This window comes from Carassius gibelio, chromosome B16 (assembly GCF_023724105.1).
Source record: "Carassius gibelio isolate Cgi1373 ecotype wild population from Czech Republic chromosome B16, carGib1.2-hapl.c, whole genome shotgun sequence".
Lineage (NCBI taxonomy): Eukaryota > Metazoa > Chordata > Actinopteri > Cypriniformes > Cyprinidae > Carassius > Carassius gibelio.
The window spans coordinates 17,283,608-17,295,634 of NC_068411.1; the positions used below are offsets into that span (position 1 = coordinate 17,283,608).

General features: G+C 36.7%; 1 protein-coding gene across 3 annotated transcripts in view; it reads left to right on the plus strand.

Moving 5' to 3' along the window:
• Positions 1 to 11,237, plus strand: part of snx27b (sorting nexin 27b) — a 13,132-nt gene extending 1,895 nt beyond the window's left edge. The window contains exons 2-13 of one of the 3 annotated variants that reach the window (XM_052578935.1): positions 2,755 to 2,986; positions 3,084 to 3,276; positions 3,385 to 3,449; positions 5,426 to 5,530; positions 5,617 to 5,695; positions 6,451 to 6,614; positions 6,708 to 6,797; positions 6,905 to 7,054; positions 7,150 to 7,278; positions 7,719 to 7,778; positions 7,855 to 7,917; positions 7,996 to 11,237. In XM_052578935.1, coding sequence (XP_052434895.1) covers positions 2,755 to 2,986; positions 3,084 to 3,276; positions 3,385 to 3,449; positions 5,426 to 5,530; positions 5,617 to 5,695; positions 6,451 to 6,614; positions 6,708 to 6,797; positions 6,905 to 7,054; positions 7,150 to 7,278; positions 7,719 to 7,778; positions 7,855 to 7,917; positions 7,996 to 8,040 — 1,375 coding nt within the window. In that variant the 3' untranslated portion in view covers positions 8,041 to 11,237. The remainder of the gene's footprint in view (positions 1 to 2,754; positions 2,987 to 3,083; positions 3,277 to 3,384; positions 3,450 to 5,425; positions 5,531 to 5,616; positions 5,696 to 6,450; positions 6,615 to 6,707; positions 6,798 to 6,904; positions 7,055 to 7,149; positions 7,279 to 7,718; positions 7,779 to 7,854; positions 7,918 to 7,995) is intronic. The other 2 variants (XM_052578932.1, XM_052578934.1) reach the window with 2 other exon arrangements.
• Positions 11,238 to 12,027: the final 790 nt, after the last annotated feature.

Genomic DNA, 12,027 nt, shown 5'->3' on the forward strand with positions numbered 1-12,027 from the left:
TTTGAAATCAAATGCAACGTTTTGCAAAGCTCCCTTAGAGACGACTGAAAGGGCAGTTTAAAAGATCAGTTTTCACATTAATTGCTTTCTTCATTTGACCAATCCTCATATTGATTTTTTTTTTTTTAAGTGTAAAGAGTAAACCATTACACTATGCTTATTTTCAGTGGTTGCATGAAAACATGGGGTCCCCTGTGTTCTGCTGATCTAATTTATGCAACTGGACAGTTTGGGTCTTGTTATATTTTTAATGAATAGTTTTGTAATGTATATAGTTTGCCATCTGCATTTAATCGAATGCAACATAACCAAATATCAGCCTCAAAATATTGGCAAACTTGTCCTTGTATTTGTCCTTGTATGCTATGGTGGATAAACACATACAAAATTTTCATAAAAAATACCTGACTGAATCAAAATCAAATCGAGTGATTTGGAATTGACAACACTTCGAAGGAGGGCTGTGCCTTTACAGTTCATACCTCAGATGCTCATGTTGAAATCATGCATTTTAAACCATATTGCTTTAAAATTCTATTATATTTCTGAATGCAGACATCCGAAGCACAGAAAGTGAAAACTAAGTTCCCTTTCATGTCTTATTGCGCTTAAAGTAAACACACGTTTATGTTAAAAACACACAAGTTACAAAAACAGCTATGTCTGTGAATGTAAACAGCTGGGAAGGAAATTGAATGTTTAAATTAGATCTGTATTACAGCATTGTAATATATGGTAAATAAATCAATAAATCCACAGCTTTTGTGTTCTCTGAGTCTGGGACTCTAAATGGTGTTCTGTGCACATCAGTGTAGTCGGAAGACAGAACAGTTGGCATGATTTGCTCAAACTTTCACCAGGGCATTTGAACTGATATACAGTTTTTGCTTGCGAAAACACAGTGGCTGTGACTTGGTTGGAAACCTGCAGATTAAGGGGTTTAAATATTATTATACAGATCTGACGTGCTAATTTTTTCTCAAACTTGCAGAGAAAGGCTTACCAAAAAAAACTTTTTCACGTTTTCAGCATCGGTAGATGCATTTGGGACCCGATTATAGCACTTAAACATGGATAAAGTTATGATTTTTTTTTTTATCACCTTTCAGTTGCTTGTTTCTCTGTGCTCCATTTTTCCCATGTTATAAATATACTGTAGAATGTCATGACAAATATATAATGGAGGGCTCAGCTTTCAGAGAGTGGAAGTACATTTTGGGCTGTCTGGAAGCAGGTCATTCTGCTCGGTCTTGTGTTTAATGGAGCGTCAGAAGGAGGGAAATGGTGTGAGGACACATTGTAGGTTGTGGAGCTACAATCAAAATGTTTTCATGGGAAACGTACAACTGATTCAGTGGCATGATATTTTACATTCATTTTTTATGTACAGTAAGGAGGAAGAATCAGCATTTAGTAGACTGAGCTTTTCTTTGAGTGTCCATGAGAAACACCTGATGGAGAGAGTATGTCAGTGTGCTGCAGTTTGCTGTTGAGTAACTCTTAAGTACTTTGTTCCAGTGATCTTATCTTCCTGCAACGTATTTGCTGGAAACCCTTCAGTTCACATTGGATTGCATATTTAGACAGCGTTTGTTTCTGCCCTGAGTAATCTCCAAAACCCACATAACAGCCAGAATGAAATGTATTAACCATATAAAACGCATACATCCATCACACATTTTGAGGTCACATTTAGGTTTTCAGGGCAGGCAACGTGATAGTTTGAGTAAGAGCTGTTCAGTCATCTCCTGAGAACTCTCTGCTGTAATAAAACTGTAATTTTAGTAGAGCTAATATATATATATATATATATATATATATATATATATATATATATATATATATATATATATATATATATTTTATTTTATTTTATTTTATTTTTTGTAAAAAAAAAATTCTATTAATCATTTGGGCCATGGTTTTGATTTTTACAAAAATATTTAATTTTTGCCTATGCATTTTAATATTTGATATATGAATTGTTACTGTAAATAAGTGTGTAATATTGTGAAATATTATCACATTTTAAAACAACTATTTTGGTTTAAAATTAATTCCTGTGATGGCAAATCAGAATTTTCAGCATCATTACTCTTCAGTGTCACTTGATCCTTCATAAAACGTATAAAACATACTTGTATGCTTAGTCTATATGATCTGTTGCTCAAAAAATATTTCTTATTTTTATCCTGTGATAGTGCTGCTTAATATGTTTGATGGAAATATCTCAATGATAATTCTCTTATAAATGCAAATTTGGTTTGTAGTTTTCAACATTTTCTTACTGATTCTTTCCAGATTATCACTAGTAATTTTTGCAAGTTTGGAAAAAGGAAAAACACATCCATGTTAACTAGTCACAAGCAAGCAAACCAAATATTTCAATGTGCAATGCAAAAAAAAGAAAAAAAATTGTACAGGATCAATAAATGTAAAATTTTCAGTAGTTCCACAGCAGTGGGATGAAGAGGCAAGTAACTGTTCTGTCTACTGGCCGAAACATGCTCACACATGGATGTGGGCCATCCTTATAGTTGAGCTCTGTAAAGATTAGTCCAGAAAATAGAAGCTCCAGCAACTCTGCCTAAGTAGTGGTTCAGGATTAGTAGATATCTGAGCTGACATTAACCCTCAAAAAGTTCCCCGAAACACAAGGTTTATAGCTTTAACCGTTTAACGTCACACTGGTTTTGCTGTGAGTACAAGTTTAATTCTGAAACCAGATCCTTTCTTCTTTCCTTCCTTCTGCAGAAATGGGGTGAATGTGGAAGGGGCCACTCATAAGCAGGTGGTAGATCTCATCCGAGCAGGAGAGAAAGAGTTAGTCTTGGCTGTCCTGTCGGTTCCTCAGCCAGAGACGGACAGCCTTGATCCCGGGGACGATGGCTCATCGCAATCCTGCTATGATTACAGTGACAAGCAGGCCGTGCCCATCTCCGTGCCCACCTACAAACATGTGGAACAGAATGGAGAGAAGTTTGTGGTGAGTGTTGTACCTGCTGTAGCCACTTATGCCTCTGTTTGGTTTGATACTTTTTCAGCTGGTGGTTATTTCTGACTGCGTTGTGTGTTTGTGTCAGGTCTACAACGTGTACATGGCAGGCAGGCAGTTGTGCTCAAAGCGTTATCGGGAGTTTGCCATCTTGCATCAGAATCTGAAGAGGGAATTTGCCAACTTTGCATTTCCCAAGCTGCCAGGGAAATGGCCTTTCTCTCTGTCTGAGCAACAGCTCGACGCTCGCAGACGAGGGCTGGAGGAATACTTGGAGAAAGGTAAGAGAAGACGACACAGGAAGGGCCTGTGAAATGAAAATCTAGAAAATAAGTGTTTACAGATGTTTCCAACATTCACTGTCTGCCTTTGCCTCTTGATCTCACCAGTGTGTTCTGTTCGGGTGATTGGAGAGAGCGACGTCGTGCAGGAGTTTTTGTCGGAGTCTGATGAGGTAAGGTTTTGTTTGTGTATATATTAGGGCTGTCAAGATATCAGATTTACAATGTTTTGTTATTTAATAGTAAAAATAAAAACTTTGAATACTGGTATTTGGAATGATGTGGGGGGGGGGGGGGATACTGGGGAAAATATACTTTTAAATGTAAACCTAAAATTTCCAGTAGACATAAACAGGAACTTTTTTTTTTCTTCTAAAAGTCAATTAATATTAACTTATTTTTATTGGACCTTTTTTTTTAAAATCTATTTCACATTTGCAGTTATTTAGAGAAAAATGTATCCACAGTATACCCAGTGATTCCCATTAGGGTCACCTGATCTTAAAAAAATAGGATGAAGGATGGCTGGGCGGTTTACTATTATTTTTGTTGCACTCATAGGTTGATCCATTGCAAGCAAAAATGTACCATGGGCAATGTCTATGGCTGTTCGTTAGTAATCACATGACCGCTCGGTCTGGGCATGCAGGGTTTGTCCTCTGGGACAGAGTGGCCAGGCCTAATTTTAAACATATGAGGATGATAAAAATATTTAATGACCAGCTTGATTCTATTCCATTTATTTGTTGTTGACTAACAGAGTGCTGCAGTGATTAAATATTTTTGTAGGCCACCCCAAAAGTTAGCATCACCCTGGTTACCTCATCAAAAACCTAATAGGATTTTTCCATTGACTTTGGGATATTTACAGAAAATAATCACAGTGACCAACAAACATTTATGATCCTTCTACATCATGAGTTTTGCAAATGAACCTTTATGAATTTTAAAGCCTAAATAAAATCAGCAGCACACATTAAAGCCATACAAGTACATGGAAATATACTTGAACACAGAGAAGGAGACTGAAGAACTGCAAACATCTGCTTTATCTGAATGATAACTGCAGCATTGCATTCTCACATGATTCAGAAAATGATTGACTCATGGACAATGGCCCCTATCAAAGAATGTGACTGTGTCACAAAGACACATCAATGAAAAAGAGCCATAGGTCAATTAGCATTGAAAATGTGCCTTTATCTCACAGTAGTAAAAACAAATCGATGAGTTGTCACAGAGAAGATGATATACATCACAGTCCATTCAACTAAAGACTGTTCAGATCTATTTAGTTCAGCTGTTTTTATGTTCACTTTGAATGCAGTCTATTTATTCTATTAGTGTAAAAATTCACTATTATATGATGCTATGGGAAACACAAAGGGTCAGTCAATTATTAAGTGACCCTTAAAAGCATAGTTCACACAAAAATGAAAATTGTAATTAATTACTCACCCTCATGTTGTTCCAAAGCCGTAAGACCTTTGTTCATCTTCAGAGCACAAATTAAGATATTTTTGTTGCATTCCGAGAGTTCTCTGAACCCTCCCATAGACAGCAAGAATCCTAACATGATCAAGGCTCAGGCCATGTGACATCTGTGGTTTAACCATAATTTTATCGAAGCTACGAGAATACTCTTTGTGCACAAAGAAAACAAAAATAACGACTTAATTCAACAGTTCGTCTCGTCTGCGTCACACTATAGTGCCATTTAGAGAGTATTACATAAACAACATATGTACGCGAATAAGTTGTTTACTTTCAGATCAAAGCATAAACAATGTAAACGGCGTATCTGAGTACGGTGCTGCCGACACAGAACAGCATATGTTTTTGACGTATGTGATCCTCTCCAAAATGGCGCTATAGGGTGATGCGGAGGAGACGAATCCTTGAATAAAGTTGTAATATTTGTTTTCTTTCTTTTCAAAACAGATTGATTCTATGAAATTGTGTTTAATCAGTGTAAAGAAACCGCTTTTGAAAATGAGGCAGTAATGATGTTATTTGTGTACCCATTTGTGTGACCCATTCCTTGGCTGTGAGTGTGAGTCTGTGCCTGTCAGGGTGCTTCTCAAGCAGCCTGAAGAGCTACTCTGTCTGTTTGGACTGTATTTTTAGGTCTCTCTCTCATTCCTCCTAGAATTATAATGGTGTTTCTGATGTGGAGCTAAGGATAGCCATGCCAGACAAAACTACAGTTACCGTCCGAGTCCGAAAGAATTGCACAACAGACCAGGTCTACCAGGTACTGCATTTAATCATGCAACATTTTATATCAAACACAGCAGATGCCAAAGCCGTCCATTGCATTCTTCCTCCTGTCTTTTTCAGGCTGTGGTAACAAAAATAGGGATGGACAGCATTACTGCAAGTTATTTTGCCCTGTTTGAAGTCATTAACCACTCCTTTGGTAAGAGTTTCTCTTTTTCTGGTATAACAGTATTTTTATGCCTGTGTTAAGAGTCCTGCACGGGTTCAGGTACCTACTCTGTTGTAATGAGTGGTTATTTGTGTATTCAAATAGAAAGCAATTTGAAATAGTAAAAATATCTCACAATATTTGTTTTTGCTGTACTTTGGATCAAATAAATGCAGGCTTGGTGAGCAGAAGATAATAATAAAAAAAAACATTTAAAATCTTATTGTTCAAAAACGTTTAAGTGTACATGTATGTACACACACACATTATATTTGTTTTATTTCTTTGCTTGCTTTTATTTAATGTTATGGCAAAGCCTTCATTGTCACCTGATTCTTCAGAAATAATTCTAATATGCTGATTTTGTGCTCAAGAAACATTGTTTACTTTTTATCCATGTTGAAAAAAGATGTTCTGTTTAATATTTGTTGTGGAAACTGTAATAATTTTTTTCAGGGTCCTTTGAATCAAAACTATAATGCTTTTGAAAGCATGTAAATGTTTTTAATGTGATATTTGGTTAATGTAGTGCACCTCCTTGCTGAGAAAGTATACATTTTCCTTACCATATACATTTTATATTTATTCTTAATATATATAATATTCATGATATAAAGTGATATATATAATGATGATAAAGTACATAATAAGTCTTTCTATAAATACTCTGACTCTTCATCTTCTACACTTTTCCTATTTCTTGCTGCTTATCGACCTGTATATCTTTGTCTCTCTCGATCTCTTAGCTCGCAAGCTGGCCCCTAATGAGTTTCCTCATAAGCTGTATGTGCAGAACTATACGTCTGCCATCCCAGGCACCTGCCTCACGCTTCGCAAGTGGCTTTTCACCACAGAAGAAGAGATTCTGCTCAGTGATAATGAGCTGGCCATCAGCTATTGCTTTCATCAGGTCTGCACTGTGTGTGTTTTCAAGTAAATGTGAGCTTGTGGCCGGGTGCTTTTAATCTGTAACTGCTGTATGTTTACTTGCGTCTTCTCTCAGGCTCTGGATGATGTGAAAAGGGGATTCATCAAAGTGGGAGAGAAATCCTACCAGCTCCAAAAGCTCACTGAACAGAGGAAAATGACCATGGTCAGAAAACAAGCAATGCAGTATAACAGTTATAGCAAGTAGTGGAGCTCTGAGGGTAAAAAAAAAAAAAAATGTAATTTAATTAAATAATCCTGCTTCCTCTCCAGTATTTAGGTATTCTGAGGACTTGTGAGGGCTACAATGAGATCACTTTCCCGCACTGCTCCTGTGACTCACGCAGGAAAGGTCACGTGGTCACTGCGATAAGCATCCACCACTTTAAACTCCATGCGTGCACAGAGGATGGCACTCTAGAGGTGATTGTGTTTGATCTGACGGTGTAAAAAGTTGCTTATTAATTTTATGAATTAGAGAAGGCTTCAGAAGATTTCTAAATGATCTGTCATTACAGAATCAGGTGATAGCTTTTGAATGGTCCGAGATGCAGAGATGGGACACGGATGAAGAGGGAATGGCTTTCTGTTTCGAGTATGCGCGAGGGGAGAAGAAACCTCGCTGGGTCAAAATCTTTACTCCATATGTGAGTCCCGTAGATACATGTGATCTTGCATCAAGCACAAGAAACTGTTGCTATGAAAGTTTATCATTGGCACATGTGACCCTGGACCATAAAACCAGTAATGAGTGGCAATAATATGCATTGCTAAGAATGTCATTTGGACAAATTTAAAGGCAATTTTATTAATATTTAGATTTTTTTGCACCCTCAGATTCCAGATTTTCAAAGAGATGTATCTCAACCAAATATTATCCTATCATAACATACATCAATGAAAAGCTTATTTATACAGCTTTCAGATGACATATAAATCTCAATAATAAAAAAAAAGTACCCTTATGACAGGTTTTGTGTCCAGTGTCACATATATATAATTTAAGTCTTGCCATTTTAAACATCCATAATTGGACATTTTCAATTATATTGAGCACTGGCTCTAAAAATGCCTTTTTTCTTTCCAGTTCAACTACATGCACGAGTGCTTCGAGAGAGTCTTCTGTGAGCTAAAATGGGGAAAGGAGGTGGGTACTTCAGTTTTGCATGAGAGTCTGCTTACTCTTACTGCTCTTATTATTTGATATGTTTTTTTTTTTTCAGGTTGAAGAGGAGGCCACAGACAAGGACAATAAGAACTGCAGTAAAGATGGTATGTGCGGTAAGGTAAGGCTCTGCCTGCCTCTATCTTGTACAGTGGATGTACTTGTGGCTGTGCTCTAAAAGAACATCTCTCTTTCACAGAATATCTTCCAACTGTTGAGACACAGAAGGGATGGAGGCACATGAATGAAGAGATCATCTCCTCTTGAATTCTCAAATACACTTACACTAAAAGTTGCATACAGAGACTCAGAAAACATTTCAGACCAGTCCCATATGCTTATCCACTACTGATACACGCCTACTGAATTAAGAAGATAACACGACCACAGTACGACGATCAAAATATGGAACTACATGACTTTTTAGAGACTTACACCATCATTTTACTGGACTGGACAGATTTTTGTTGGACGTACTGGCTGCCAGCTCGGGACGGGAGAGGTGAAAACGAAAGGCTACAATGCTCCAGGAGACAGACGTGGTGAAGTGATGTCTGATGAACACACCCTGGACGTTGACATGGCATCAGCATTGTGACTAATACATGTCATGTGACTGGTCAGACGCAGACAACTGAAAGCCTGCAGAGTGCGTCAATTTAAAGACATGGAAACGTCGGCGGTCTGGCTAATGCATCATCCTGACACTAACACATGCACCTGTGATGGCAGAGATGCTCTCTCAGAATGTATCTATTAAAAAAGAAAAGCAGAAACCATTACTACATATTTCACTTGGACAATCAGAGTGAGAGAGGGAAAGAGAAAACGAGCCTAGAAACAAGGGCAAGAGAGGCCGATCAATTCTTTCCATGCTTTTCCACATTAATTTGTCTCTTACCTCACTATTGCCACTGTGTTGGTAGTAAGTTTGTACAGATTTTCAGCCCTTTAGCTGAACTGAGGTTTTAAGTTTAATTTTCATTTTTTGTGCTCTCATCTGTCTTTTATTCTCCAAAGCAGTATTTGATTGCGCTAGCCATCGCCAGGCCCAGATGGAACTTCTGTACTGATTTTATTGGAAATTTCTGTTGGTTAAATTGGTTAGTGATGTGATGCTCTTTTAAAAAATAAATTATTTATTCAAAATACATAAAAAAAAAAATCACATTCATATATACAGATATCAAATACACCACTTTTTTTTTTATATGTTTAATGCCTTTATTTTGATAGGACAGTAGCTAGACAGGCAGTGAAGTGGGACAGAGGGATCGAAAAAAGGTCCACGAGCTGGGACTCGAACTCGGGGTGAAGTGCTGTGGCGCTATGTCGGAGCACTGCACATGAGTCTATTGAGGGCATCCGACCTTATGAATTGTTTTTAATTTCTCTGCTAAAATATTTTTGGGGATTAGGGTTCCAAATCATTCATTCCATACTACCTCATAATATTTGTAAAAACAAAACTTTTCATCTTGAAAGATATATTCTGAATATATATATATATATATATATATATATATATATATATATATATATGATTAAAAAAAAGAATTCAGAGGTTATCAACATTTTTGCTGTATTCAACACTGTATTTAAAGGCTCCTAGTATTAGTTTTACTAGTATTACTAGTATTTTTATGTTGCTTTAACATAAACATTCATAATTTGACATTTTTAAACACATTGATCCCTGGCACTAAAAATGCCTTTTTTCTTTCCAGGTCGACTACATGCACGAGGCTGCTATTATAAAGCTGCTTGTTTTATTGACTAGGTGTGTCAATATATTAAAGAAATTAGCCACAGTTGTTTTAGTGATTTGAATTAAAAAAAAAAAAAAAAAAGGACTCGAATCATTGCTGAGAGGAAAAGGAAATGCACATCTTATTCTTTTTGTTTTAAAGTAAGCATTTTAATTAAGTTAGGTTATTTTAATAGAACTATAACTGGAATTATTTTAAGTCATTTTGAGGCCATGTTAGTGGGCCCCAGACCCCTGCTTGAGAACAACCATATGAAATATATGAATCTAAAAATATAAATCTTTTTAATAGGCACTCTTGCATGTCAAAGACCCAAACGCCACTGAGAGTAACTTTATTAGTAGCTAATGATCAAATAGAATGTTTAAATTGAGCACTCAAGGGACGGGGAATATGATGAATCAGCAGAGATTCTGTGTGGGTCTGGCCATGGCTGCAGAACACCTGCCCACTGATCATCTGTACCAGTGCTGTGTGGGTGTTCGCTCTGCTCATATATGACTTGAGTTGTATTAACAGTGTTATACATGTGAAGCACTGACTTGGAAAGCCAGCAGTGTTAGTTATGTGTGCATATTGGGCTGCTTGGTTTATGAGTTTTAGGATGTCATGTCTTCATCCGGCAGTAGGTGGCTCTGACCGCACAGGAAGCCGTCTCCATCAAACCACGTGTGAGTGCGAGTATGCGTTTTTTGTTGTTGCGCAGGCGCACACGAACCTGTCACTCTAGACCAGTCATGACATGTTTTGCACTTTTTAAAATGAAAGCCCGAGATGCCGTTTCTGTTATGTTTCATTTTTCAAATTCATTGAATTTAAAGGAATGTTTTGCTTTTAATACAAGACGAGCTCAACTGACAGCACTTTTGCCATAAAGACGATTACCACGAAATATAATGTAAAAAAAAAAATTGGGCTACAGTGAGATAACTTAATAGTACAGACACAAACAGTATATTGTCAAATTATGGGAAATTTCTGTTATTTCCAGTCCAGAATTTTCTGGACTGAAAATAACAGAAATTTCCCATAATTTGTTATTTGTTATTTCATATATAAGTTTCATATTTTTGCTTTTAAACCAAAAGTTGGCCCAACATAACCTTTATTTAACTTGTGATTGTGTTGGATTACCACAGCTGTCTTATATAATAGTTATGCTGGTTCTCATAGGATTCCACAGATTCATGCAAAGCCTCTGCATAAGCGTATACGGTTCAAATCTCTCTTCTTCCTTGTCAGATGGCCTGGCATAGACTTAAAGATGAGACCTTTAACTTTGTCTGTTTCATCTCTCCCCCTCTCATTCTTAACTCCTCTATTCTATCCGTTCATTTGCTCTGGTGTTCTTTCTCTATTGACTGATACTTTAATTTATTTGAATATGAAACTAATATCTCTGTGTACAGTATTTTCAGCGTTTTTGAGTAACCTTTTCAAAAATAAGGCACAAGTACATTTACCAAGTGACTCCGAGGTGTAGTTTAAACCAGAAATAAGCAATGTCACATAACCGCATAGAAAAAAAAAAGCAAGACAAACAGAATACTTAGAGGAGGTTTTGAAATTGAAATTTTAAGTTGACATGACACTGTAAAAGAAAAATGTTGTGTCACAGCATTATAATTAAATGTAACATATTCTTTTTAAATAAATTGATTTATTGACTCAATGGCTATGTCTGTGTTCCTTTGTTTTACCCTTTTGGTGGCCTCTCAGTGAGATAAGGCCTGTCTGAACCAGTGACAGATGTTTTCAGAGGTGGAGGGGAATAATCCAAGTACATCAGAAAGATGTGGGCACGGGGTGCCAATGCGTAAATAATTTAGTGGCCGTATAAATTGTGAATGGGATTAGTAACAGTAGTGTTGCTCTCTGTGGGTCATGTCAATGACCTTCACCCTGGTGATTTTATCAGGCACTTAACAATTAAAGAACAAATGGGGCCTGAAACGCAAGCCGGCTTGTGTCACTTCAGCAGCAGCATGAGCGTCAGGACTAGTACGGGTCGTTCTGACTTTGCCAGCTGAGGAAGTTCAACCTGTCACCCAAACCTATACCGGTCTATTAAGTAGTAACCAAGTCTGTCATGTACACCTTTGTAAATGTCTGGTTAGGGTTGCTCATTAAATCAGACTGAAGAAGTCAGTCAGGATAAACACCTCCAGAACAGGGGTTTTTAATCATTTAGATAACATGAACCCCTAAATATGATTGTTCTTCAACAATGGATACCAATCGTATTCAAAAGGCAGATATATAGACTCATTTATAAAGACCCAATTAATACTATGGAATAATTCTTTTTTTTTTCCCCCTGTAAGAATTCATTATTGTGTGTTTTAGTTCCTGCACATGTTTATTTATTTATTACCTGAATGTGTAGGCTATATCATTTTTTTAAATAGTTACTTGTTTGAACTAGCTGTATCTCATTTACTTATTTTAATCATTTTGTTAAA